Here is a 25,669-nt window from a genome sequence, read left to right on the forward strand (position 1 = left end):
GTCGTCGCGGAACCAAGCGAAGGGTGGAGCTTGGATTCCGGAGGGCAATATTAATGATGTTTCAAATCCGTGCCATCGAGGCCCTCCTTGGAGGCGATGACCGAATGCACGTGCCTCGGGCGATAGAACCCAGGTGGATCGCTCATACCAACTCAAATCCGGCCTGGATCCCATGCCTTCTGGCTGTCCTCCGACACCCCATTTGCCGAAAAATCCAGTCCGATAGCCTGCGGCTGACAGCGGAGCTGCAAGTGACCGTTGGTTGTCCCTGAAAGCTGATTTTGCGCCTGGGCCCCAACCACTCAACCCGGGCCGGCGTTCGTTCGGATGCCGGCCGCTGAGGAGGGCGTAACGCGAGGGACTGCACAGAGGTTGCGAGTGTGCGTCCGTGAAGTTGACACCACGTGCTGCGAGCTTGGAGACCGACGGCAGGCTTCGGACATCGCCCACACCAAGGTCGTCCGCAAGGATGATGAGTAAATTGGGGCCTGGAGCCGAAGCGGCCCGAGGTGCACCGCGTAATTTGGGTTCCCCATGCCGTGCATTATATTCCCGTAATGGAGCATTCGTTACCGAACCGGTTCGTCCAGTCCGCGAGGGAATTCGGCGCTGTACTAGCGCTCCACCAAAAACTACGGTGCGAAATACAAATAGCACCAAAAGATTTTTCATACCCGACGGGCAGGGGCGAGGCGGTGCAGGTGCGGCGGCACGAGGTGGCGCGGCGCGACGGCACCTGCGTGGGGCACGCGCTCGTGGGCCGGAGGGCGGGGGGCACCTGCGCGGCGCGCGCCCGACGAAGCGTCGACCCGTCGCCGCCGTCGACGCGCCGAGAGCGGCCGCCGGGGCGGGGCCGTGGGCCCGACGGCGCCGCGCGCGCGCGCCGCGCTGTGCTCAAGACGCTGGGGTCACGCGAGGACGTGGAGCTGCTTGGCGACGAGTGCGACGCCGAGCCGCAGCGGGGAGCTTGGAGGACTTCGACCGGGACCTGCGGGGAAGCGGCGCGTCGGCGCACCTCGGGCCAACGAGCGCCGTGTTCACGTGGCCCTGGGACGCTGCGGCGCGCAAAAAAAACGAGCGGTGTGGTCGATGCGGCGCGCGCCCGACGACGAGATAGACCCCACGCTCGAGGGCACTGCGGCGGCGTCGGCACCCGCCGCGGACCCCGGCCAAGCTCGGGCCATGGCCAAAGGACGATGACCGCGCGCTTCCGAGAGCTCATGTGGAGAAGCGAGCAAGCCCACTACGAGAAGCAGCAGGCGGGTGTCTCGCCGAGAAATCTCAGAAACGTGCTGCCAGCTACACCCCCAGGCCCTGGTTCTCCGCGAGGTGCTCGACCCGGAGCGACCGCGCGAGAAGCGCGGCGTCGAATGAATCGAAGGGGAGGAAGCGGACGGACCGCGGCTCCGAGGGCAGGAGGAGGAAGCTGTTGTCGTCGAAGGCGCCGTTGGCCAGCGTCGTCAGCGTCACGTAGAGCGCCGTCGCGTTCGTCGACAGCGACACCGTGTCGTTGGCGACGCTCAGCGCGACGCGCGCGGCGGGGAGCGCGAGGCGCCCGGGCGTCGCGAACGGCGCCTCGTTCCGCGCGACGACCTCGCCCTGCTCGACGCAGGAGATCACGAGGATCTCGCGGGCGCCGTCGACGTCGCGCGCGAGGTCGAAGAAGTGGATCGCCGCGGGGCCCGGCCCGAGGTCCGCGCGCTCCGTCTGCACATGCGACAGTCGCCCGGACGCGAGGTCCAGGGCTTCGACGACGACGGTCCCGTCGAAGGGCGCGCCGCCGCGGTCGTTGCGCACGTAGCAGCCGCCCGCGCCGCAGGTCGCGAGGACGTCGCCGTAGAGGAACCGCTTGTACCAGTAGTGCAGCGGCTTCCAGCGGCCGCCGAGGACCTGGCCCGGCGTGTGGCCCACGGTGCCGTACTCGAGCGACCCCCAGCCGCCCGTGGGCCAGATCTCGTTGAGCTGCCAGACGAGGCAGCCGAGCTCGTTGCGCGACCGCCGCGCCTCGATGGTGGCTTTCGTCCAGAGCGCGTGCGACAGGAGGCACTGATAGAGCTGTCTCTTGAAGCGCGCCTCGCCCGTCGCGTTGAGGTAGGGGTCCAGGCTCGTCTCGTTGTTGAAGTAGACGCCGATGAGGTTGTCGCAGGGGTAGTTGCGCTCGGCCATGACGTTCGTGCCCGCGCAGGTGTTCGCGAACTCGGAAGTGCACGCGTCGCTCGGCTCGCCGCCGTGGAGGCCCCAGTGGGCCTCCGCGAGCGTCGGCGCCGTCGACTCGAAGGACGAGTAGGCGATGACGCCGAACTCGCTCGCGAAGACGTTCGGATGCTGCAACCCCACGGCCGACGTCGAGATCGGCACGGGGAGCTTCGGGTCGAAGCTTTCGTAGGCGGACGCGCCGTTGACCGCGGGGAAGCCCGTGCCGTGCTGGTAGGGGCCGTGCGTCTCGATCTCCGGCGAGGACAGGTTCAGCGTGACGAGCGGCTCGCCCGTGGGCCGCGCGTCGAGGCGCCGGACGCCCGACGCCCAGCCGCGCGCGGGGCACGACGGCCAGACGGACCGCGAGCGGTCCTCCTCCGCGACGACGCGCAGCGCGAACGTCGCGTAGATCGCCGTCGGCGTGTGCATCAACACCTGGCACTCGTTGCAGCCGTCCCAGATGGCGATGGACGCGTGCGCGCCTACGAACGCGTCGCTCGCTCTCTCTCGGCGAAGGCCGAAAAGCGACGATGGCCGCGCTCTCTCTCGGCGAGGCGAGGCCGGAAACATGGCTGCTCTCACCGGAAAACGCCGGCGCGCGCTCAGCCGGCGGACCTGGTGCCGCAGCTCCGCCTCCTGCGTCGCCGTCGCCGCGGGCGCGTGGCCCTCCTGCGCGTACTGGAGGTCGTGGTACACGAGGAGCCCGAGCTCGTCGCAGGCGTCGTAGAAGGCAAAGGGGAAGAAGATGCCGCCGCCCCAGACCCGGAGCGTGTTGAAGCGCGCGTCCCGCGCGGACGCGACCATGCGCCGGTACGCCGCGGCGGTCGCGCGGCCCTCGAGCTCCTCCATGGGGATGACGTTCGCGCCGCGCGCGAAGAACGCGACGCCGTTGACGCGGAAGTACATGCCGTGGGAGGCCGTGCCCGTCTCGTCCGCGGCCGCGGCGACGTACGCGGGATCGGTGTCGTCGCCGGTGACGAGCGCGAAATAGCGGAAGCCGACGCGGCGCCGGACGACGACGTCGGCGCCGCCCGCGGCGACGGTAACGTTGAGGCCGTAGAGCGGCTGCGCGCCGAGGCCGCTGGGCCACCAGAGCCGGACGTCGTCCGCGTCGACGGACAGCGACACCGTCGACGCGCCGGCCTCGAGGACGACGTCCGCGGCCGCGGCCGCGCCCCAGGCCGTGCGCAGCGAGATTTTCGCGGGCGCGCGGCGGTCCGCGGAGACGTGGACGCGGACGTCGACGCGGAAGCCGCCGTGGCCGCCGTCCGCGAGGCGCGCCGTCGGGTAGGCGCCCTTGTAGGCGATCGAGGGGGAGACGTGGTCGACGACGACGCCCGGCGACGTCGCGAGGTAGACCTCTCTCCAGAGCCCCTTGGAGAAGGTGTGGGACCCGTTGAGGAACGTGTGGCTGTAGGGCGCCCAGTCCCAGCCGCCCGTGCAGGCCATGAAGCGGCCGCCGACGTCCTCGCCCGGCGCGAACGCGACCTCGACGACGTTCGTCGCTCGCAGGAGGTCGCGCGTGGCGTTCCTCAGGTCGAAGGCGTAGCGCAGGAACTGGTCCGCCGCGGCGCCGACGACGACGCCGTTGACGGAGACGACCGCGTGCATCTTCACGCCCTCGAAGACCAGCGTCGCGCGCGCCGCGGGTGAGCCGGCGAAGGTCGCCGCGTAGGTCCACGTGGCCTCGTTCCAGAGCGGCTCGCCCTCGAGGAAGGTGCGCTCGTAGAGCGGGTCGCCGATGATGTTGTTACGTTCGAGGTCGCTGATGAGGTCGCCGGGCACGGAGACCTGGCGCAGGGCGAGGCCCGTGGAGCTCGACGCCGTCCAGTGTGTGATCGGTGCGATCTGCGCCGCGCCGACGGGTGGCTCGGCCGTCTGCGCCAGTGCTCTTGTGATCGGTGCGATCTGCGCCGCGCCGACGGGTGGCTCGGCCGTCTGCGCCAGTGCTCTGGAGAGCAGGAGCCACCACACGACGCGCATGAGAAGCATGGTCTTCCAAATGGGCTGCTCGAAACTTCATCAGAGGGGCACGTTCGATGTTGAAGTTCAACATAAATCCTCCCTAAAGACAACTGCACACACACCGGGCTTTACTACGACGTCAGTCGAAGGTGAGGATGCGGTCGATGCGGCCCGTGTACTCGTACTCGGGCTGGTCCTCGTCCGCGACCGCGGTCTCGCCCGCGGCCGCGGCCTCCTCGCGCCGCCGCTTCGCGCCGACCTCCTGGGCCGTCGTGAGCTCCTTCTCCGTGAAGAAGTAGTGCGTGCCGAGGGGCATCTCGTACTTGCCCGCGTGCGACCGCCCGGCGAGCTCGAGCGTCGGCCGCGACGACGACAAGTTCTTGAGGTGCTGGATGCTGAAGTCCGCCGGCACCTTCGACCCCTTGGGCAGGTCGATGGCGACGTAGATGACCTCCGTGTCCGAGTCGTCGCCGTCCGCCGGCGCCGCGACGGCGCGCGGCGGCGGCGGCGGGCCGGAGTTTGCCACGAGCGGCGGCGGCGGCCCGGCGTTCGCCACGAGCGGCGGCGGCGGCCCGGCGTTTGCCACGAGCGGCGGCGGCGGCATCGTGGGAGGCGCGGCGTTGAGGATGGATGGCGGCGGGGCGTCGGGCGCTTGCGAGCTCGATTGCTCGTCCGCCATCGTGCGGCGGCGCCGAGTGGCCGCGCGTCGCTGGTGCCGGCAAGGTCGGCGGGTCGCTTGCGGCAAGAGCGCGATGCGCGCACGCTTCGCCTGCTGCGCCTTCCTGGCAACGCTCACCTTTGCATCGACCCCGCGAAGCCCACGGCAGGGTCGCATCTACGTGCGCGACGCGCGGACGAAGGCGCTGCACGGCCCGCTCGACGCGCCGCCGCCGTCGGTGCCCGCAGGCTACGAGGTCGTCGAGCTGTCGCCGTCGCCGCGCGCGGCGCGCGACGTGCGCGAGGGCGGCGGCTGGTTCGTGCGGTGCCCCGACGGCGTCGTGCGCGGGCCCTACGCGGCGGCGGAGGTCGCGCGGTTCCTCGAGGGCCGGCGAATAGCGCCCGACGCCCAGGCGTTCGCCGGTCGGCCGGCCGGTCCCGCGGCCGCCGCGGCGGCCGCCGACGAGGCGCCCGCGCCGCCGCGGCCGATGCCGCCGCAGCCGCCGCGGCCCGGCGCCGCGCCGCCGCCGCCGACGCCGCCGCGGCCCGGCGCCGCGCCGCCGCCGCCGCCCCGAACCTACGGCTACGCGCCCTACGCGCCGCCGCCGCCGCACTACGGAGCGCCGCCGCAGCACTCCTACTACGACTCCGGCGCGCCGCCGCCCGGCGACGGGAAGAAGAAGACGTGGAAGCGGCACCTGCGGCCGCACCGGTGGCGCGCGAGCCGTTTCGTGGGGACGAAGATGAAGCGCACGGCGCGGCGCACGGCCAAGGTCGCGACCGTCGTCGCCGAGGCGACGGCGAGCGCCGCGCCGGCCGTCGTCTACAAGACGTGGGCCGAGGAGGAGGCCGAGTGGGCGCGCGAGGTCACGAAGCAGTGCGCCATCGTCCGCGTGCCGAAGAAGCCGGGCCGGCGGCGGCCGCCGCCCGGCGCGCGCGCGCCGCCGCCGGGGCACCCGGGCCGCCGCGGCCCGCCGCCCGCGCGGCCCGCGACGCGGCCCGACGGCACGCCGCGCGGCCCGCCGCGGTCCGTGGACGCGCGCGCGAAGCCCCGGGACCCGGCGACGCTGGGGTGGATCGCCGACGACGCCGCCGAGAGCCGCCGGGCGCTGGCGCGGACGACGACGGGCGTCGCGGCCGTCGTTGCGGCCGCGGCGGGCGGCGCGGGCGCCTACTACGGCGGCCTGGTCCCCGCGGCGGTCTTCGACGCGGGCGGCCTCGAAATCGTCGACGCCGCGCGGCGCGCTGCGGCGCTCGTCGTCGCGCACGCGCGCGCGCTCGAGCTCCCGGCCGTCGCGCTCGCGTGCCGCGGCGCCGTCGTCCTCGTCCTGCGGCGGATCGTGGCGCTGCTCCCGGAACGCTGGCGGCCCGCGGCCGACGTCGTCGCCGAGGCGCTCGACGCCGTCGAGGAGAGCACGCCGCGGAGCTTCCTCGACTAAACCTTAGTCGTCCTTTTTGGGTTCCTCTTGGGGCGGCGTCTCCTTCTCGGGGCCGTCGTCGTCGGACGGCGGCTCCTCGAACGTCGACGCCTTCGCGGCCTCCTTCCCCGCCTTGTCCGCGCTCTTCTCCGCCTTGTCCGCCTTCTCCCTGGCGTCGCGGATCTCGGCCTCGAGGGACGCCTTCACGTCGCCGACGCGCTTCGAGACGTCGTCGGTGAGCTCCGACTTGAGCGCCGCGACCTTGGCCTCCGCGGCGGCCTTGCAGCCGTCGACGGCCGCGGCGCGGCTCGACGCCTCGTCCGCGAGCTTGTGCTCCACGTCGGCCAGCTTGGTCTCGAGCGCCTTGGCCTTGGCGTCGGCGTCCTCGACCTTGGACTCGAGCGCGCCAAATTTGCCGTCCAAATCCTCCGAGAGCTTCGCGGAGAGCTCCGCGCGCTTGACCTCCTCGGTCGTCGCGATCTCGTCCTTGAGCACCTGGAGCGCGTCCGTCGACGACGCGCCCGCGGCGCGGATCTCCTCGTCGATCTTGTGGTCCAGGCCGCTGCACCGCTCCTCGAGCGTCGCGTCCAGGAGGCCGACCTCCTTCGAGAGCTCGGCCCGCGCGGCCGTCTCGGAGGCGAGCGCCTCGGCCCGCGCGGCCGTCTCGGAGGCCAGCGCCTCGGTCCGCGCGGCCGATTCCGCGGCGAGCGCCTCGGTGAGCTCGGCCTTGAGGGCGTCGCGCTTCTCCTCGTTCTCCTGGGTCGTCTCGTAGAACCGCTGCTGCTCCGCGTCCTTGGCGGCGACGAGCGCGGAGTCGCGCGCGGCGGCCTCGGCGGCGACGGCGTCGGTGAGCGCCGCCGCCTTGGCCTCGAGGTCCTCCGTGACCCGCTGGAAGTCCGCGCCGCGGCTCGTCGCCTCCTCGGCGAGCTTCTCCTCGAGCTCGGCCGCGCGCGCCTCGAGCGACGACCCGCGGCTCGCGAGGTCCTCCTCGAGCTTCGCCTCGAGCTCCGACGTCCGCGCCAGCAACTTGACCTCGACGTCGGACGTGAGCGCCGCCGCGGCCGTCCGCGCCTCGGCGACGTCGACGCCCAAGGCGGACGTCGTCTCGTCGGTCTTCTCCGCGTGCGCCGCGAGCGCCGCGACGCGGTCCCGCACCTCGTCGTCGACGCGCCCGGCGAGCGCCGACGCGCGCTCGTCGAGGGAATCGCCCAGGCGGGCGTCCGTCGCGAAGAGCGCGTCGCGCGTCGCCGCGTCGGCCGCCGCGGCCGTCGCCGCCAGCCGCAGGTCCGCGTCCTCGAGCTCGTCCTCGAGGGTCGACACCGCCTCCGCCAGGGCGGCTTGGTCGTCCGTCCGCCGACGCTGGAGCTCCGCGGCCTCGCTCGCGAGGGCCGCGTCCGACGCCGCGGCGCGCGCGCGCGAGCCCGCGACCGCGGCGGCCGCGGCGCCGCGGTCCGCGGCCGCGTCCGCCCTTTGCGACCGCGCCTCCGACGCGAGCGCCGCCTCGGCGGCGCGGGCCCGGTCGTTCTCCGCGGCGATGTCCGTGGCGATGGCGTCGCAGACGGTTCGCAGCGTCGCGGCCCGGGCCTCGTCGGCGACGCGGTCCGCGGCGCGGTCGAGCGCCGCGGCGCTCTCCGCGCGCGCTCGCGCGTCGGCGAAGGCCTCCTCGGACGCCGCGCGCGCCGCCGCGTCGGCGCCGATGCGCTCCTCCTCCTCGTCGTCGATGCGCTCGCCGAGGGCCGCGTCGCCGTGGATCCGCGTCTCCTCCTCGTCGTCGATCCGCCGGTGGATCGCGGCCTCGGCGCGGCCCCGCGCGTCCGTCTCGTTCTCGCGCCACGCGGCGCTCGCCGTCGCCTCCGCGTCCGTCGCGCGCGCCTGCGCGTCGCGCCAGGCCTGGGCCGCCGCTTCCCCGGCGTCGTCGCCGGCCTGCCGCCAGCTTTCCTCGTTCGCTCGCCAGGCCGCCGCGGCCGTCGCGGCCGCGTCGGCGGCGCGGTCCCGCTTGTCCGTCTCGTTGCTCCGCCAGGCGGCCGTCGCTGTCGCCTCCGCGTCCGCCGCGCGCTCCCGCGCGTCGCGCCAGGCGCGCGCCGCGGCCTCGCCTGCGTCGTCGGAGCGCCGGCGCCAGTTCTCCTCGTTCGTGCGCCAGGCGAGCGTCGCCGCGGCCTCCGCGGCCGCGGCGCGGTCCCGGAGGTCCGTCTCGTTGGTCCGCCACGCGGACGTCGCCGTCGCCTCCGCGTCCGCCGCGCGCTCCTGCTTGTCGCGCCAGGCCCGGGCCGCGGCCTCGCCCGCGTCGTCGGAGCGGCGGCGCCAGTTCTCCTCGTTGGTCCGCCACGCAAAGGCCGCCGTCGCGTCGGCGTCGGCCGCCTTCTCCTGCTTGTCGCGCCAGGCGCGCGCCGCCGCTTCGCCCGCGTCGTCCGCGCGCAGCCGCCGGTCCGCCTCGTCGTCCTTCCAGCGCTGGAGGTCGTCGTCGGCGACGTGGTTCACCGTCGACCGCACGGCGCGCGACACGAGGCGCTCGCGCTGGATGGTCTCGTCGGAGACTTCGCGGTCGCGCTTCTCGATGGCGAGCGCGGCCGCGAGGCCCTGGTCCCGCGACATGGAGCGCCGCGAGCACGCGTCGACGTCGCGGCCGAGCTGCGCGCGGCGCGCGGCCGCGTCGCCGTCGGCGACGCGGTCGAGCGCGGCGCCGAGCGCCGCGCGCGCGTGGTCCCGGCGGTCGAGGGCGTCGTCGGCCGCCGCGCGGTCCGCGGCCTCGGCCCGGAGGCGCCGGCCGTTGGCCTCGAAGCGCCGCCGGGACCGGTCCTCCGTCGCGTCGATCTCCCTCGCCAGCGCGGCGTTCTTGGCGCCCTGGGCCTCGTCGGCGACGCGGTGCAGCAGGTAGGCCGCGGCGTCGCGCGCCGCGGCCTCGCGCTCCCTGGACCGGCGGCGCTCCTCGGCTTCCAGGCGCAGGTCCGCGGCCACGCGCACGCGCGCGGCGGCCTCGTCTTCGACGAGCGCGCGCGCGAGCGTCTTCGCGTCGCTGTGGCGGCTCTCCGTGTGGGCCTCGAGCCGCTTCGCCGTCGCGGCGACGAGCGCGCGGGCGGCCTCGGCGTCGTCCGCGTCCGCGGTTTTCCGGTCGCGCGCTTCGGCCTCGACCATCGCGCGCGCGGCGGACCGCGCGGCGCGGCCCTCGGCGGCCGTCGCCTGGGCCGCCTCGCCCCGCGCGTCGTCGAGGGCCCGGAGCACGCCGTCGTGGCGCGCGTCGGCGACCGCGCGCGCGGCCGCGCCGCGAGTGTCCGCGGCGGCCGCGAGCGCGGCCCCGGCGACGGCGATGCCCGACGCGCGCGCGTCGGCCTCGCGGGCGACGAGGCCCTCGCAGACGCTCGCGCAGGACGCCGCGTTCTTGGCCAAGAGGTCGCGCACGGCCGCGGCCTCGCGGCGCTCGCGCGCGTCGAGCGCGGCGACCGCCGCGGCCGCGTCCGCGAGCCCCCCGCGCGTCGCCGCGGCGAGCGCCGACGACCGCGCGCGGGCCGCGGCGACGGCGGCGTCGACGCTCGCCTGGAAGCGGCCCGCCTCGGCGGCGAGCGCGGCCTCGAGCGCGGTCCGGGACTCGTCGGCCGCGACCGTGACGGCCGCGCGGAGCGCCGCGGCCGAGGCGTCGTGCTTCGCGTCCGCTGTCGCCGTCGCGTCCGCCGCGGTGCGCGCGGCGGCGTCGAGGTCGTCGGCGAGCTGGCGCGACGCCGCCGCGGCGGCCGCGCGCGCGCCGCGGTACCACGCCTCCGCGTCCTTCCGGCAGTTCGCGACGGCCGCGTCGCAGTCGTCCCGGAGCTTCGGGAGGGCGTCCCGCTCGAGGGCTCGCACGCGGTGCTCCAGCGCGAGCGTCCGCAGGTCCGCCGCGGCGACGGCGGCGGCCCGCTTCGCGTCCTGCGACGCCGCGACGGCGTCCGCGGCGGCGCGGACGTGGTCGCCGCGCGCCGCGTCCGCGGCGGAGAGCTCCACCCGACACTGGGCGACGGCCTTGGCCGTGGTCAGCGCCGACTCCTGCATGGCCCGGAGGCCGTCGCCGACGCGGTGGTCGACGTCCTCGATCCTCGCGCCGAGCTTCGAGCACGACTTGAGCAGGTCGTCGCGCGCCGCGTCTTCCACCGCGACCTGGCGCGCGGCGAGCTTGCTCGCGCCGTCGCGCCGCGCGGCGATCTCCGCGCTCAACACGCGCTCGAGCTCGTCGAAGCGCTTCGTCGCCACCTTCTGGTACGCGTCGATGCGCTCCCTCTCCGCCTTTTCGACGGTCTTCGCGCGGTCCTCGAAGGCGCGCTTCGCGGCCCGGACCTCGTCGCCCAGATCGTCGACGGCGCGGTTCGTCTGGCGGTGGGCGAGGGCGATGGCCGTGCGCAGCGCCTCGCCCTCGGCCTGGCGCGCCTGCTGGTCCTGGACCCTCACCTCGTGGATCGCGTCCCACCGCCGGACGACGTCCGTCGCGACCTCCCCGACGGCCTTCTCGCGGTCCGACACCTCCTGGACGACCCGGGCGTCGACGCCGTCGATGGTCGTCTGCACGTCGAGGAACCGCTCGTGCTCGCGGCGCTCGAGCTCGCGGACGTTCGCGACGGCGTTCTCCTCGGCCCTTGCAACCGCGTCGCGCCGCGCGGACGACTCGTCGGTCAGCGCGGCGCGCGCCTGGGCCTCGGCGCCGCTCAGGCTCGTCCGCAGGTTGTCCGCGACCTTGGCGCCCTCGTCGCGGACGCGCTCCGCGAGCTTCTTCGACGACTCGACGCCCTGGCCGACGCGCGCGACGTCCGCCTTGACGCCGTCCAAATGGTTCTCCTGGAGCTCGATGGCGACGGAGTTGTTCGCCGCCTCCTCCGCCGTCCGCTTCGCGGCCACGGCGAGCTGGCCCACGTCGCCGACGCCGCCGAGGCGCGCCTCGAGCGCGTTGAGCCGCCGCTGGCCTACCTCCAAATAGCCCTCGGACTGGCGCTCGAGGACCTTGATGCGGTCCGCCATGGCCTTGAAGACGTTGGCGAACTCCTCGAGGCGCCGCTCGTCCGTGGACAGGCGCGCGGCGACCTTGTAGACCGCGGCCGCGGCGGGCGCCTCGTTCCGCGCGTCGCGGTCGCGCGCCTCGCGCAGCGCCGCGATCTCCTCGCGCAGCTCCACGAGCGTGCGCCGCTGGACGGCGAGCTCGAGCTCCGCGCGCCGCACGGACACGAGCACGTCGGCCGCGCGGTTCACGATCGGGCCCGGGTCGTACTCGGGGCCGACGTCGAGGCCCCGCGCGGGCCGCCGCGGGACGAGCGCGAGGTCGTCGTCCTCCGGCGCCGCGCCGCCCTCGCGCGGCGCCGGCGCCTGCTTGCGCGCGTCCTCCGCCGGCGGCCGCGGCGGCGGGTTCGCCGCGCGCGGCGCCGCGCCGGGCACGGCGGGCAGGCCGCCGCGCTGGTTGTAGGCCGCGAAGGCCGCCGCGGGGTCCACGGGCGGGTTCCGCCCGGCGCCGGGCGGCAGGCCGCCGAGCGCGCCGGCGACGCCGCCGCCGCCGCGGAACCGCTGGGCCATTGAGTGCTTGGTGCTAGCGCTGGGGCTGCCCGAGGGTGACCATGCCGGGGCGCAAACAGGCGCTGCACCGTGAACATACGGTACCTTGATGGTGCCGTGCGGGGTGGAAGTGTTGACGCTTCAAGGCGATGCGACCAGCTCTGTTCGCGTGCCTGGCGGTCGGCGTGCTGGCCCTGCGGGCCCCCGCGCCCGTGCGGACCGCCTCCACGCACTTGTACTCGACGACGGAGCCGTCGTCGCGCCGGGGCCAGGTGCCGCCGGCGGACCGGGAGGCGTCGGCGGACTGGCTCGCGCGCCAGGGCCTCGTCGCGCCCGGGGCGTCGCCCGAGATGCACGAGAAGGCGAAAGCCGCGCGCCTCAAGCGCAAGGGCGGCGGCGCCCTCGTCGTGCGGGAGAAGCGCGCGCGCTGGGGCGACGCGGCGCGCGTCCGCGACGTGCCCATCGACGGCGGGTGGTCCGGTAACGTCGCGCGCGGGACGTCGACGTCGAGCGCGGCCATCGTCGGCGGCGAGCGCGCGCGGCACCTGTCGCAGATCGTCGTCGCGACGCGGGACGTCGCGCGGGAGCTCCGGCTGGCCGCCGCGGCCGCGGCGTGCGACTTCGGCGCGCTGGCCAAAGCCATGAGCCTCGAGCCCGTGTCCGGCGGCGAGGAGGGCCGCATCGGCTGGGTCGAGCACGGGGCCGGCGAGCAGCTGGCGACGGACGGCATGCTCCCCGCGGAGGCGCGCGCTGCGGTGATGGCCGAGCCGTTGAAGCCCGGGGACGTCACCGTCGTCGCGAGCGGCCTCGGCTTCCACGTCGTCAAGGTCGACGACGCGATGCACGACCTCGACCTCGCCACGAAGCCCCGGAAGAAGGTCCGGGGCGCGGCGACGGATCTCGCCGGCGCCTGCGCGGGCAAGACCTACGCGATGGTGACCATGGGCTGCCAGATGAACGCGGCCGACAGCGAGCGGCTCGAGGGGTCGCTGCGGCAGCTCGGCCTCGTCGAGGCCCCGGACCCGAAGCTGGCCAACGTCGTCGTGCTCAACACCTGCAGCATCCGCGAGCACGCCGAGACGAAGGTCTACTCCTACGTGGGGCCCCAGGCGAAGCGGAAGCGCAACGGCGAGGACGTGACGATCGTCGTCGCGGGCTGCGTGGCCCAGCAGGAGGGCGCGCGCCTGCTGCGACGGGCGCCCGAGGTCGACGTCGTCATGGGGCCCCAGTACGCGAACCGGCTGCCGGACGTGCTCGAGCGCGCGATGGTCCACGGCGAGCAGGTCGCGGCGACGTCCGCGTCGTACGGCGCGACGTCGACGTCCAGTGCGGCGTCGGGCGCGGCGCTCGACGCGCCGACGGCGCCGCGGCGCGCGTCGGGCGTCGTCGCCTGGGTGACGATCACGCACGGCTGCAACGAGCGCTGCACGTACTGCGTCGTCCCCAACACGCGCGGCGTCGAGCAGTCGCGCGCGCCCGACGAGATCCTGGCGGAGATCGACGACTTGGGGAACCGGGGCTACCGCGAGGTCACGCTCCTGGGCCAGAACGTCGACGCCTACGGCCGCGACATGCGGCCCCGGCGCCACTTCCACGACCTGCTCGCCGCCGTCGCGGACGTCGCGCGGCGGCACGGCGACATGCGCGTGCGCTTCGTGACGAGCCACCCGCGCTATATTACAGATGCCGTCATCGACGCCGTCGCGGACCACGGCGACGTGATCATGCCCGTGTTCCACATGCCCGCGCAGTCGGGCGACGACGCGATGCTCCGTTTGATGGGCCGGGGCTACACGGCGGACCGCTACCGGTCCATCGTCGCCAAGATCCGGAAACGGCTGCCGGACGCGACGATCTCGAGCGACTTCATCGTCGGCTGCCCCGGCGAGTCGGAGGCGGCCTTCGAGGCGACGCTCGCGTTGATGGACGACGTCGAATTCGACGCGTGCATGACGGCGGCCTACTCGCCGCGGCCGGGCACGCCCATGGCGCACTGGGACGGCGCCGCGGACGCCTTCGCGACGCTCGGCGTCGACGTGTCGAAGCTCGCGGACCGCGAGACGGCCGTCGACGACGCGAAGGCGCGCGTCCGCGGCGACTTCCGGGCGCTGGCCGAGGCGCGCCTGGGGGCCCTGCGGAACGGCGACGACGACGAGGACGCCTGGGACGCCACGGTCAAGGCCAAGGCCGACGCGCTCGCGGCGCTCGACCGCGCCGCGGCCGCGCCGCGGTCCGCGTTCCACCCTCTGACGGCCGTCGGGCCGAGGCAGTGCGACGACGACGTCAAGGAGGACCGCCTGCGGCGCATCAACGCCAAGTCCGACGCCCACGTCAAGCGCCGCGCGGAGCGCTACCTCGGCCGCGTCGAGCCCGTCCTCGTCGAGCAGCGCAACACGCGCGCGCCGACCCAGGTCGTCGGCCGGACGCGGGGCAACAAGCTCGTCTTCTTCGAGGGCGACGCGGACGACCTCGTCGGCCGCACGGTCGACGTCGAGATCACCGAGGCGAACACGTTCTCCCTCGTGGGGGTCCGCGTCGTTGGCGACGCCGAGTTCCTCGAGTAAACTTGAAGGCATGTTTCCTTGAAGTTTTCCCTGCTTGAGGACAAAGCCGAAACTTCTTTTGTCGCGTCACATCAATCCTGCTGTACGCCTGATCGCGCGGCTTCCATTCACGCAGTCATGGCCGAGGGCGCGGATCACGTCGCCCTCGAAGGCATGAGCGAGGAGGAGATCGCCGAGGCCGCCGAGGCCTTTGAATTGTTCGACCAAGACGGCGACGGGTGCGCTGCCCCCGCCCCCTCCCGCAGCCCCCTTGACCACCGCAGCCTCGTGCGCTGCCCCCGCCCCCTCCCGCAGCCCCCTTGACCACCGCAGCCTCGCAGGCTCATCACGGCCGAGGACCTCGAAGGCGTCATGGACCGCTTCGGCGTGGACGCCGAGGCCGTGCGGCGCATGCTCGAGGACATGCGGGCGGAGCGCGGCATCACGTTCGAGGCGTACCTCCGCTACGCGAAACGGCAGAAGAAGTCGGACTACGCGGAGGTCTTCGACCTCATCGACAAGGATCGCGACGGGCGCATCGACCGCGCGGACCTCAAGGCCTTCCTGAAGAGCTTCGGCGGAACGTACGCGCTGGTCACGACCATGGCCCTCGACGTGGACTACGACGACGTCTGCGACGACGTGATCGGCGGGAGCGACGAGGCGGGCGGCAGCATGTCCCTCGAGACCTTCACGAAGGCCATGCGCCGGGCGTCGCGCGCCTCCCGCGCCTCCCGCGCCTCCCGGAGCTCGCGGGCGTCGCTCGGCTCGCGGTTCTCCCGAAGCTCCTTCGCGTCGCCGGTCAAGCGGCCCGAGGGGGTCGAGGCGCCGGTCGCCGAAGTTTAGGCCACCGAGGCCCCGCCGCGAGTCGCGACGGTCCAGCCTCTCCGAGGAGCAGCGGCGCACGTTTCTTAGTTTCCAAGTTTATGGGGGTCCTGGTTAGGGCGGCGTCCCGTGGGCGGCGAGGTACGCCTTGTTCGGGATGCGGAACGCGAGCGCCTCCGCGAGGCGCGGGTCCTGGCCGCCCGCGGCCGCGGCGGCCTCGTCCGCCTCGAGCGTCGTCGCGCAGGCCGCGAGCGCGCGGCCGAGGAGCGCCGCGTAGTCGATGCCCAGCGCCGCCGCCGCGGCCTCGAGGTTCGGCCCCGCGCGCTGCCAGCGGTCGACGGCGCGGCGCGCGTCGCGCGCGAGGAGCCCCTCGACGGCGCACGCGTCGACGGCCGCGGCGTCCGCCGCCGCGAGCGCGTCGGCGACGTCGAGCAGGGGCGCGTCGTCGTCGTCGAGCGGCAGCTGGAAGCCGAACTGCGCGAGGAGCGCGCGGTTCGGCAGCGCGCCGTAGGACACGCGGATCTCCTCGCCGGCCCTCACGCGCCGCGACGCCGCGACGACGAAGTGGCCCCACGGCGCGAGCGCCTCGGCCGCGTTGCTGCCCGCGGGGTCGCGGTGGTTGCAGAGGTCCGCGAGGGGCACGAGCATGTAGGAGCTGCGCTCCCGCTGCGCCTTGGCCGTGCGCTCGCCCTTGGCGCGGCTCGTGATTGTCGCGACGGCGATCTTGAACGCGTCCCGCGTCGGCGGATCGCCAAAGTCCGCCGCGGTCCAGCCCGGCACGACCACGTCGTCGTACGCGGCGTCGTCCGCCGCGACCTGCGCGCCGACGCGCTCCACGAGCTGCGGGTCCTGCGTCTCCGCGACCTCGGCCGGCGCCCAGAGCCGCATGGGCCCGGGCGCCGACAGGTCCGCCGGCGACGGGAGCACGTCGAGCAGGGGCGCCCAGGCCTTGCGCTCGACGCGCTCGAGGTAGAGCAGCAGCAGCGCCACGCGGACGTGCGGCGCCGGCGCGGGCAGGACGCGCCAGACCTCCGCGACGGGCGACGCGTCCGCGCGGCCCTCGGAGAGCACGCACTCGGCCTTGGGCACGCTGAAGACCGTGTCGCCGACGGCGAAGTCCCGCGTCGCGACGACGCCGCGCAGGCCGCCGCCGACGTCGCCCACGGCCACGCCGTCGCTCTTGCCCCCCTTCTTCGCGACCCAGCGGCAGAGCTTGCCGAACGCGCCGTCCGGCGCCGCCGCCGCCGCGGCGGCGAAGCCCTTCTTGCCGCTCGCCGCGCGCCTGGGCTTGTGCGGCTTGATGGGAAAGGGGTCGCCGACGCCGTCGGTGATGTAGATCGTCTGCGTGGTCTTGGCGCCGAGCGCTGCGCCTCGCCTCGGCCCGCGGCGCGGCGACGTGAGAAGCGCATCTGCGCCGCCGATCACGCACGCTGCGGCGAGGAGCAAGCACCGCTGGCCGATGCAGTGCACGCGGGCCCCGGTCTGGGCGCCGTTCGTGCAGGGCGCGGTCATTCTATGTCTTTTCCTATTTGGAGTTGCGTCCATCTTGCGGGCGGGCGGTCCCAAGTACAACATTGATGAGATATTGATGCTGCAGTATCTTAACCTGTTGGTTTCTCCCAGCCAAAGCGCCGCCTGCGGCTCCCCGCCTCTCGGTGGTGGTGCTCTTCGGTGCACGGGCTCGGGGCGACCGCCGTCGAGCGACCGCGCGGCGAGGTCATTTTCTGAGCGTCGCGAGCGCCCCCGCAGCGGCAGGGCGCCGGCGCCTGGCCTCGGACCCGCGCCCACCGACGCGCCGGCGCAGCCCGCGCGCGGCAGAACAGGCGCTCGTCGAGCCATGGGGCGGGGCGGCAGCGACGGCCACGGCCACGGGGGCGGCGGCCACGCGCCGCGGGTGACGGTGAACCAGCGGGACGGGGCCATGTTCACCCTCGAGGGCGTCAAGGGGAAGACGATCGAGGCGGTGATGCAGGAGTGCGCCGACGCCGACAAGAAGGACGTCAAGGACATGTTCCGCGGCATGAAGGGCCAGTGCCGGATGCCGACGCCCATGGAGGTGGTGCGGAGCTTCGACATGTTGCACAACCCCGAGGGCGTCCAGAAGCGCTGCTGGGACGTGCTCATCGTCCTGCTCGTGCTCGCGGTGTGCATCACGCTGCCCCTCAAGGTCACCGTCGAGTTCTGGCACCCGGACAAGGAGTACTACTGGTACTTCGAGAAACCCATGGACGCCATCTTCTGGGCCGACATGGTCGTCAACTTCACCGCGAGCTTCGTCGACCACCACGGACACGTGTGCCACGACCGGCGCCACATCGTCGAGCACTACGTTTACGGGAACCCCTTCAAGGACAACACGGGCTGGTTCTGGGTCGACCTGTTCGGCAACATTCCCTTCGAGGAGTTCTGGACGGGAGCAGACAAGCGCCACCGGAAGACGGCCAAGGTCATCAAGCTCGCGAAGCTCCCGAAGCTTTTGCGCATCGGCAAGCTCAAGAAGTATTTAGGCCACTACGTGAACTTCGCCATGTTCATCCAGCACACGTTCATGACCCTCTTCTTCCTCCACTGCGTCGCGTGCTGGTACATCGGGCTCTACTACAAGCACATCACCTGCGAGAAGTACTACCCGGACGTCCCCGCGGGGAACCTCAACGTCGACTCGCACGGAAACCGCGCGTGGAAGCACAACTGGGACGACCACGCCTGGTACGACCACTACTGCTCGCCGGGCCACCGGCGCCTGGCGGGCGGCGGCTGCACGGACGACTCCGGCGGGTGCTACGACGACGACGGCCACCGGCGCCTCGCGGGCGACCCCGCGTGCTACGACGACCACGCCGACGACTACCACGCGGACGACTACCACGACGACCACGCGGACGACTACCACGCGGACGACGACCACCGCCGCCTGAGCGGGGGCATCGAGGGCGACCCGAACTGCGTCGAGCTGAGCGTGGCCTACATCGAGGCCATCGGGAGCGTCGTGTCGATGATCGTCGGCGGCCTGCCGACCGTCGACGGCGTCAACTACAACGAGGTGATGATCACGGGCGGCGTCGGCGACTACTGGCTCCGCGTGCTCGCCGTCACGGTCGGCACGGTGCTCTTCTGGACCATGCAGGCGGACCTCGTCGTCATCCTGCTCAACAGCTCGAACGCGTACACGTCGCACCGTTCTCGCATCGACCGCGCGTCGCACGAGCTCAACTACTTCGGCGTGCCCCACCACATCACGGAGAAGGTCAAGAGCGCCATGGAGTACCAGTGGCGCGCCATGATGCCGAGCCGGTGCACGGTCTTCAAGGACGAGTCGCTGAGCCCGCACCTCCGGCAGGAGATCGTCATGCACTTCCACGGCCGCGAGCTGAGGAACACGGCGCTCTTCGCGGGCTGCTCCAACGGCTGCGTCGCCGCGGCCGCGCTGAAGCTGAATTCGATCGTCGTGCGGTCCTTCGACTACATCATCCGCCAGGGCGAGGTCGGCCGCGAGCTCTTCCTGCTGTCGCGCGGCAAGGCGGCCGTGTCGTCGAACGACGTCGTCGTGGCCCTGGTCGAGGAGGGCAACTTCTTCGGCGAGACAGCTTTAGTGTCGAAGACGTCGCCCTACCGCACGGTCGACGTCGTCGCCCTCGTCTGGTGCGAGCTCCAGATGCTCAGCCGCGACGACTTCCGCGAGCTCTGCCACGACTACCCGGCCGTGCTCGCGAACGCGGAGATGATGATGACCATGCTCGAGCAGGAGCCGGCCATGTGCGACGTGCTCTGGTCCTACTACCTGCGCAAGAAGAACGACATCCTCATGGAGTCCATCGCGGCCGCGCTCGGCACGGACGAATTGGGCGCGAAGGCGCACGCGCACCACACGCCCGGCGGCTTCGAGCCGCCCAAGCCGGCCAAGGCCGGCGCCGTCGCGCCGGACTCGCCCCACGGCCACGGCGACACGGGCTTCAAGCAGAAGCAGCTCCAGGCCGTCGACGCGGCGACGTACAAGCAGAAGACGCAGGAGCTCTACGAGAACGTCAAGAACGGCACGCTCCGCGGCGCGGCGCTCAAGGAGATGATCGCCCAGAGCGGCGCGACCAAGTCCAAGACGGCGTCGACGCTCGACCCGACGCCCGAGCACGCGCCGCCCGCGGCCGCGGGCCCGCCGCCCGCGGGGGCCGTCGCGGGCTCGCTCGCCAACTCCATGGACCACACGATCCCCGAGACGTCCGCGACGACCGACGAGGAGCTCCAGGTCCTCCCGGCGAACGACGCGCAATCCTACCCCCGCGACGTCGAGGACCTCCTCACCGAGGTCGTCGAGGAGGAGGGCAAGGACAGCGCCGAGACGAACGCGCGCGCGAGCCGCATCCGGGCGTCCTTCCGCCATAGCGGCTGCCTGTGAAGGCGGCGCCCGCCCCGCCCACTCCCCCCCCGCTACCCCCGCCACGGCGGCGGACCGCGCGGCGCCCGCGCGGCCGCGGCGCCGCGCCCGGCCGCGCGCGCCGCCCACTTACCAATCGTCGGCCGGAACGCAACATTAACTTATTGAACCTAGAATTTTACTTTCGAAAAGTGGTTGGACGTCGTCGATGATGGTCGCACGATCTCTGATGCTGGGTTTGGCATGTTCCAGGCCAGGGGGAGAGAAACTGAGCACACTTCGCAGTGGGAATCCGGGGTCGGGCATTCCAAAACTTCAGCCCGCTCGTTTCGGGAACACGCAGAAGCTGAGATCATTTTCCCCTCTCTCTCCCCCGCGCGCAAGGCGGTCCCCGCGGCGAGGTTCTGGGTGCTCGAACATGCTACACTTTTCAGACCGCGCGCTCGTCGCCCCGATTCCGGCCGGCAGCCGAAAGAGTGTAGCATGTTCGCGCCCCCCGAACCCCGGACGCAGCCCCGCGCCGCCGGCCAACCACATCGTCCCGAGCGAAAGACACGTTTCAGCCGAGCGATACATTTCACTGCAACTTGGTCCGTCGATTAGCAAGTGCCGCCGTCGCCCCTTTTGTAACGCCGCGCGATCTCACCATATATATATGCGGGCGCGCGCGCGAGAGAGCCCCGGAGGCTTCGCGGTTGCCCCGTCCGGGCGACGACATCAGGCGCGCCGGCGGCGCGGGCGCCAGCTGCAGGGGCCAATGAACAGCGCGACTCGTGTTCAATTCAAGTGGGCGACGTGGCGGAAATGGTTGCCACGAGATTGCCGGCCGTAATTGTAAGTTCACGAGAAGTTGCAAACCAATTAACCGCCGTCGCGCAGCCACTCGATCTCTCAAGCTACGCCGTCGGCCTCAGTGAAAAGCTGGCCCATCCACCGCTGCGGCCCAGACACTCCTCGGAGGGGCGCCTGGCTTCTCGTCGGGGCTGCCTCGCGCTGCCCCCGCCGCCCGGTTCGGGGCGCGTCGCCGCCCGGAGCCGCCCGCGGTCCGGGGCCGGGGCGCTGCGTCGGGCCCCGGCGCCGGGGCCCGCGCGGCCCCCCCGAGGACCATGATGACCGGCGACTGGACGGAGAGCGCCTGGCGGACCCAGGCGTCGATCCCGCCCGAGGAGAAGCACCCGGAGACGAGCCGGCGCATCGCGGACTTCGAGCTCGTCAAGGGCCTCGGGCGGGGCGAGTTCGCCGAGGTCTACCTCTGCCGGCGCGCGGGCCAGCCGGAGTCCGCGCTCGCGGCGAAGCGCATCAACAAGGCGCGCGTCTACGCGGACGCGGACATCCGGAAGCGCATCCGGTCCATCAAGCGCATCAACAGCGAGATCGAGGCCATGCGCGCCCTGGACCACCCGGCGATCTGCACCCTCGAGGCGACGTACCACACGCCCAAGTACGTCTACCTTGTCATGGAGAAGGGCGGCCGCGACCTCTACGACGCGCTCACCGCGGAGCACGCGAGCTTCGGCGTCGGCGTCGTGCTGCGCGTCGCCTACGCCGTCGCCGGGGCGCTGGGCCACTGCGCGGCGCGGGGCGTCGTCCACCGCGACCTCAAGCCCGAGAACGTGCTCCTTGCGGGCGAAGTCGCCGCGGGCGACGTCGTCGTCAAGGTCTGCGACTTCGGGCTCTGCGGGCGGGCCAAGGACGGGTCCTGGGCCATGAGCGACTTCGTCGGGTCGCCGGGCTTCTTCGCGCCGGAGATTCTGTTCGACGACCTCTACCACGCGGAGAAGGTCGACGTCTGGAGTTTGGGGTGCGTCGTGCTGGAGATGGCCGAGGGCCACGAGGGCTTCGAGCACGGCTGGCTCAACCGCTGCTACTCGTCGGGCCTGCTCTACAGCGCGGCGCGGTTCCACGACGCGCTCCACGAGACCGTGGGCGCGCTCCACCGGCGGCCGACGCTCCAGGAGCCGTCCATCAAGGCGCTCGTCGGCGCGCTCCTCGTCATCGACGTCGAGCGCCGCGTCGCGCCGACGGCGCTCGCCGACGTGCCCGTCTTCGACGCCGTGCGCCGGTCCACCGTCAAGGCGCCGGCGCCGAGCCCGGCACAGTCGCCCGAGGGCGGCTTCTTCGGGCTGGCGGACCGCGCGAGCGACGAGCGCCGCGCGCCCTTCGACAAGACGCCGACGATCAAGGGCCGCACGCACCACCCCGCGGGCAGCTCGAGCGACGCGCTGCCGGCCATCGGCGCCGCCCGGTCGACGCAGGGCTCCGCCGCGTCCCTCCTGTCCCTCGCGCCCAAGCTCGACGGCGACGCGGACGAGGGCACGGCGCGGACGCACGCGTCGCGCGACGACGGCAAGCTCGACGAGTCCGTCGACGACAGCCCCAACTCCGTCCACTCGCCCATCGCCGCGACGCCGGCGAAGCCGCGCAAGCCCCACTCGCCCGAGGAGAAGGACTTCCACATCCCGCCCTTCAGGGGCGTCGGCGCGCGGAGCGTCGTCGACCCCAACGACCGGAGCGACCGGGGCCCCGCGAGATGAGCGACCCCCTGTGTGCCCCCCGCCCCCCTCTTTTCTTTCGCCCCCGGCCGCGACGCCTCCGTCGCCCTAAGTGCCACTTTTGCTGCCGCCCCGCCGTTACGACGCGCCCTCCCGGATCATGGCCTCGACGTGGTCCGCGAGGATGCGCTTGCGCTCGCCGTCGATGGCGTGCTCCGCGCAGACCGCGTCGAGGAACGCGACGATGGCGTCGGGCGCGACGCCGAACTCGTGCATGGCGTGGACGATGCCGCCGAGCTGGGACCAGAGCGCGTCCGCCGCCGCGGCCTTGCCGTCGTCCGCGGCGCCGTAGAAGAGCGCGGCGAAGAGGCCCGGGCTGCAGCCCGGGTCGTCGCCGGCGTCCGGGTCGTCGCCCGGCGCCGCCCGGTGCGCGTTCTGCTTGGACACGCAGAGCGCGAGCGCCTCGCGCCAGAAGAGCGCGTCGCCCCAGACGGGGTGCGTCTGGATCGCGGACTTGAGGTACTCGCGCCGCGCGGCGGGCGCGTCGCCGCCGCCGGTCCGCGACCGGTAGAAGGACTGGGCGAGCATCATGGACACGAGGATGGAGTCGACGTCCCGCAGCCGCATGCACCGGTCGAGCGCCGTCAGCAGCAAACCGGCGAGGAACGGGTAGGCCGCGCCGACGTCGACCATGCGCGTCCGCTGGCGGTTCAGCGCCTCGACGAAGCGCCGCGCGCCGCTCGGCGCCTGCAGGTGCTCCGCGAGCTCCGTCGTGCACGCGTTCAGCACCTCGAGCTCGAACGCGCGCGCCGTGCCGCCCGCCGGCGCCGCCTCGCCGCCGCCGTCGCGCGCGACGAGGCGGAAGAGCGTGGCCACGAGCGCGTCGACGCGCCGCCGCGTCGCCGCCTCCGCCGCCGCGTCCGCGGGGGCCTCCACCGGCTTCGGCCCGCCGTCGTCGCCCGCGGCGTCCGCGGCCGCCCAGCGGCCGGACCACGTCTCGTTGGGCTCGAAGAGGGCGCAGGACGCGCGCGGCGCCGCGTCCGACGACGGGATCTCGACGACGACGACGCCGCGATGTTCCTCCTCGTCGCCGCGGCGCCGCTCGGCGTCGACGGCCTCGCGCGCGACGGCCGCGACGCGCTCGGACACGAGCACGACGCCGCCGCGCGCGACGAGGCGCCCGAAGGCCGCGGTCACGGCGTCCCCGGCCGCGCCCTCGTCGACGCGCTCCCAGTTGCAGCCGCGCGCCTCGCGCTTCGCCCAGCCGGCCAGGAGGAAGAGGCCCACGTGCGCCTCGTCGCCCAGGAGGCTCAGGCGGAGCGCCGACTCCTGGGGGGGCTCCGCGTCGGCGTCGTCGACCGTCGCGTCGTCCTCGGCGAGCGCGGCCATGGTTTTGGGTGCTTGTGGCAAGTGTCGGGCGTCGGTGGCGCTGGCCTTGGGCTCACTCAAACACCCGAGGCGCGCACATCACTGCGGCAAATGCCGCAGAGAGATGCGCAGCGTGTGGGGGGGTCTTTGCGCCGCCCGGGCGCGACGCAGTTGCGCCTGGGCGCTACGCAGTAGCGCCCGGGAAAAGGAACGCTTGACCTAGCCCAATACGAACGGCCGTACCGCGCTTCGCGACTCCAGTCCGACGAGCACGCAGCCCACCGTTTCGTAAAGAGTCGGCTCGTGACGCGCCGCGACGTCGAGCCTCTCCAGCTGTGTCGCCCAGGTTCTTTAGAGTCAAGGGCGAGCTGGTTTTCCTTCTTCGGCAGCATGGCCTTTTTTATCTTGATGTACTTGCGGAGCTCGTTGAACGAATAGAGGCTGTTTGGCACGTCTCGCTTTTGCTCGTCCACCGTGACAGACTCGGATCTATGCAGGCGCCTGGGACGTCGACAGCCTCCTGCGCTACATCGAGATCGGCTATGCGCGACTGGAAGAAGCGCGCGTCCGCGAAGCGCGGCAGCCGCTACGGCATGAAGCTCTAAGGCGCGGCCTCTCTTCGCGCGCGTCGGTCTCGAATCCGCCTCACAACCAGCAGGGGCGGCCGCGGCGAAGGACGCGCGGGGTCATCGACGGGCCGGTGACGCATCGACGAGTCGGAGCGTACGCGTGACGCAGTCTCTCTCGGACCAGCCCGGCTCGCCCAGATCGACGCACCAGACGCTCCTCGTCCTAACGACGACACACGCGAAACACACAAGTTACCCCAGCTCGAAGCCGGAGAGGAACTGGACCGCGAGCGTCGTCGCGACGGCGACGCAGGCGCCCATGAAGTTGATGGAGAAGGCGAAGGCGGCGCGGTCGTTGGCGACGTCCGTCGGCAGGCCGTAGATCTCGTCCTCGGAGCGCCGGCCCACGGTGAGGCCGCCGACGGCCGCGCCCGCGCTCAGGAGCGCCTGCACGACGCTCGGCGCGGGGCACGTCGTCGCCCAGAGGCCGATCATGACGCAGACGAGCCAGCAGCCGGACCGCGGCATCCAGATGGACCGCACGGACGTGAGTAGGAACGTGTCGCAGTAGGGCGCCCGCCCCCGCGCCGTGCCGTCGGCCCCGGCCGGCGCGTCGCAGTCCGTCGCGGCGAAGAAGCAGTGGTGCGCGTCGTTGGGCGCTGGCGCCGCGGGCGCCATGATGTGCCGCAGCGCTGCGGCTGCTGCGAGATGCGGTTCTCGGCGGCGCGGTGCTACTCGGAGGCGCCGTCCATCAAGCTCTTGATCAAAAAAACTCTTGCGGCAAAATTAAAGTTGCTTTGGCGAGCATGTAAATGGTGCCTCGTTGCACTCCTAGTATCTACGCGCCTCGCAGCGCTAGCTATAGGGAGAGCGTCTGGGCAGCTATGCACCTCCTCGTGACGGTCAAGTGCGGGCAGCGCGAGAGCCGGTTCCGCATCCCCTGCGGCAACGGGCAGAAGACGTTCAAGTGGCTGGGCCTCGTGAGCGCGGCGCGCTACAGCAGCGAGAGCCCCAAGGGGTCGCTGCGCATGCGCGAGTCGCGGCAGGCGCAGGCCGCGGGCACGGCGCTGATCCCGAGCAACATCACGACGAGCGACACGTCCTTCTTCCACCCCGAGGCGCTCCTCGGCGAGCAGCTCGAGGACGGCGCCGAGGTGTGCGTCGCGCTCGCGCCGCGCGTCGCCGTCGACGCCGCCGGCCACCCCAAAACCTCCCGCTGGAGCACCATCGCCTTCGAGCTCAGCGACCCGCGCAAGCCCTTCCGGGAGCAGGCCATGCGCGACGAGTACAGCGCCCAGGAGGCGAAGCGCACGGCCCTCGAGGCCATGGAGGCCGACAAGCGGCGCGGCACGATGGCGCGGAAAGGGTCGCGGCTCCGCGAGGTCATCAAGAGCCAGCTCCCGGACCGCAACGCCGTCCACGAGGCCATGCACGAGGACTGGTTCGCCATGGGCAAGCACCGCGTCCTCGAGGCCTTGGTGGCCGACAAGCAGGAGCAGCAGAAGGTCAAGGCCGTCTTCACGGCGCACTACAGGGCAGCACAAGAGAGCGAAATTCCCAACTTCAAAGGCTCCGATCTCGGCCGTTTTCCACTCGTTTCGGCTGATTTTTGGACGGACGATCATCTCTCGGAACGATCTCGAAGCGTGGAGGTTTTTCTCGTAACGCGCGCGCGCGGAACACGCACGTTAAAGCGACGTTGAATCACCCTTGTGCTGCCCAGGGGCACTACGTCCAGCTCGACGAGCTCTTCAAGACCTAC

At 72.7% G+C, this 25,669-nt stretch overlaps 9 protein-coding genes across 9 annotated transcripts; 4 read left to right on the forward strand and 5 right to left on the reverse strand.

Annotated features, from left to right (window-relative positions):
- Positions 1-1,299: 1,299 nt before the first annotated feature.
- On the reverse strand, positions 1,300-4,188 carry AURANDRAFT_67274 (hypothetical protein; the record flags this gene model as incomplete). The annotated part of the gene is made up of 2 exons (XM_009042682.1): positions 1,300-2,678; positions 2,787-4,188. The coding sequence occupies 2 exons, from the start codon at positions 4,186-4,188 to the stop codon at positions 1,300-1,302; spliced, it is 2,781 nt and encodes a 926-aa protein (XP_009040930.1).
- A 112-nt stretch (positions 4,189-4,300) lies between these two features.
- On the reverse strand, positions 4,301-11,759 carry AURANDRAFT_67275 (hypothetical protein; the record flags this gene model as incomplete). Its single annotated transcript, XM_009042681.1, has 2 exons — positions 4,301-4,820; positions 6,325-11,759. 2 exons carry the CDS (start codon positions 11,757-11,759, stop codon positions 4,301-4,303), a joined length of 5,955 nt encoding a protein of 1,984 aa, XP_009040929.1.
- Positions 11,760-12,577: 818 nt separating this feature from the next.
- AURANDRAFT_32629 (hypothetical protein) lies at positions 12,578-14,302 on the forward strand (the record flags this gene model as incomplete). Its single annotated transcript, XM_009042673.1, has 2 exons — positions 12,578-13,768; positions 14,009-14,302. 2 exons carry the CDS (start codon positions 12,578-12,580, stop codon positions 14,300-14,302), a joined length of 1,485 nt encoding a protein of 494 aa, XP_009040921.1.
- A 918-nt stretch (positions 14,303-15,220) lies between these two features.
- AURANDRAFT_67276 (hypothetical protein) lies at positions 15,221-16,651 on the reverse strand (the record flags this gene model as incomplete). Its single annotated transcript, XM_009042680.1, has 1 exon — positions 15,221-16,651. One exon carries the CDS (start codon positions 16,649-16,651, stop codon positions 15,221-15,223), a length of 1,431 nt encoding a protein of 476 aa, XP_009040928.1.
- Positions 16,652-17,027: 376 nt separating this feature from the next.
- On the forward strand, positions 17,028-19,499 carry AURANDRAFT_67277 (hypothetical protein; the record flags this gene model as incomplete). Its single annotated transcript, XM_009042674.1, has 1 exon — positions 17,028-19,499. One exon carries the CDS (start codon positions 17,028-17,030, stop codon positions 19,497-19,499), a length of 2,472 nt encoding a protein of 823 aa, XP_009040922.1.
- Positions 19,500-20,815: 1,316 nt separating this feature from the next.
- Positions 20,816-21,289, forward strand: AURANDRAFT_7441 (hypothetical protein; the record flags this gene model as incomplete). Its single annotated transcript, XM_009042675.1, has 1 exon — positions 20,816-21,289. A coding segment is annotated over one exon (474 nt), but the record flags the coding sequence as incomplete, so codon positions are not given.
- An 800-nt stretch (positions 21,290-22,089) lies between these two features.
- On the reverse strand, positions 22,090-23,451 carry AURANDRAFT_72552 (expressed protein; the record flags this gene model as incomplete). The annotated part of the gene is made up of 1 exon (XM_009042679.1): positions 22,090-23,451. The coding sequence occupies one exon, from the start codon at positions 23,357-23,359 to the stop codon at positions 22,109-22,111; it is 1,251 nt and encodes a 416-aa protein (XP_009040927.1).
- A 708-nt stretch (positions 23,452-24,159) lies between these two features.
- On the reverse strand, positions 24,160-24,585 carry AURANDRAFT_67279 (hypothetical protein; the record flags this gene model as incomplete). The annotated part of the gene is made up of 1 exon (XM_009042678.1): positions 24,160-24,585. The coding sequence occupies one exon, from the start codon at positions 24,583-24,585 to the stop codon at positions 24,160-24,162; it is 426 nt and encodes a 141-aa protein (XP_009040926.1).
- A 206-nt stretch (positions 24,586-24,791) lies between these two features.
- Positions 24,792-25,572, forward strand: AURANDRAFT_67280 (hypothetical protein; the record flags this gene model as incomplete). The annotated part of the gene is made up of 2 exons (XM_009042676.1): positions 24,792-25,412; positions 25,477-25,572. The coding sequence occupies 2 exons, from the start codon at positions 24,792-24,794 to the stop codon at positions 25,570-25,572; spliced, it is 717 nt and encodes a 238-aa protein (XP_009040924.1).
- Positions 25,573-25,669: the final 97 nt, after the last annotated feature.

The sequence above is a fragment of the Aureococcus anophagefferens genome (genome assembly GCF_000186865.1).
Source record: "Aureococcus anophagefferens unplaced genomic scaffold AURANscaffold_35, whole genome shotgun sequence".
In the NCBI taxonomy this organism is placed as follows: domain Eukaryota; class Pelagophyceae; order Pelagomonadales; family Pelagomonadaceae; genus Aureococcus; species Aureococcus anophagefferens.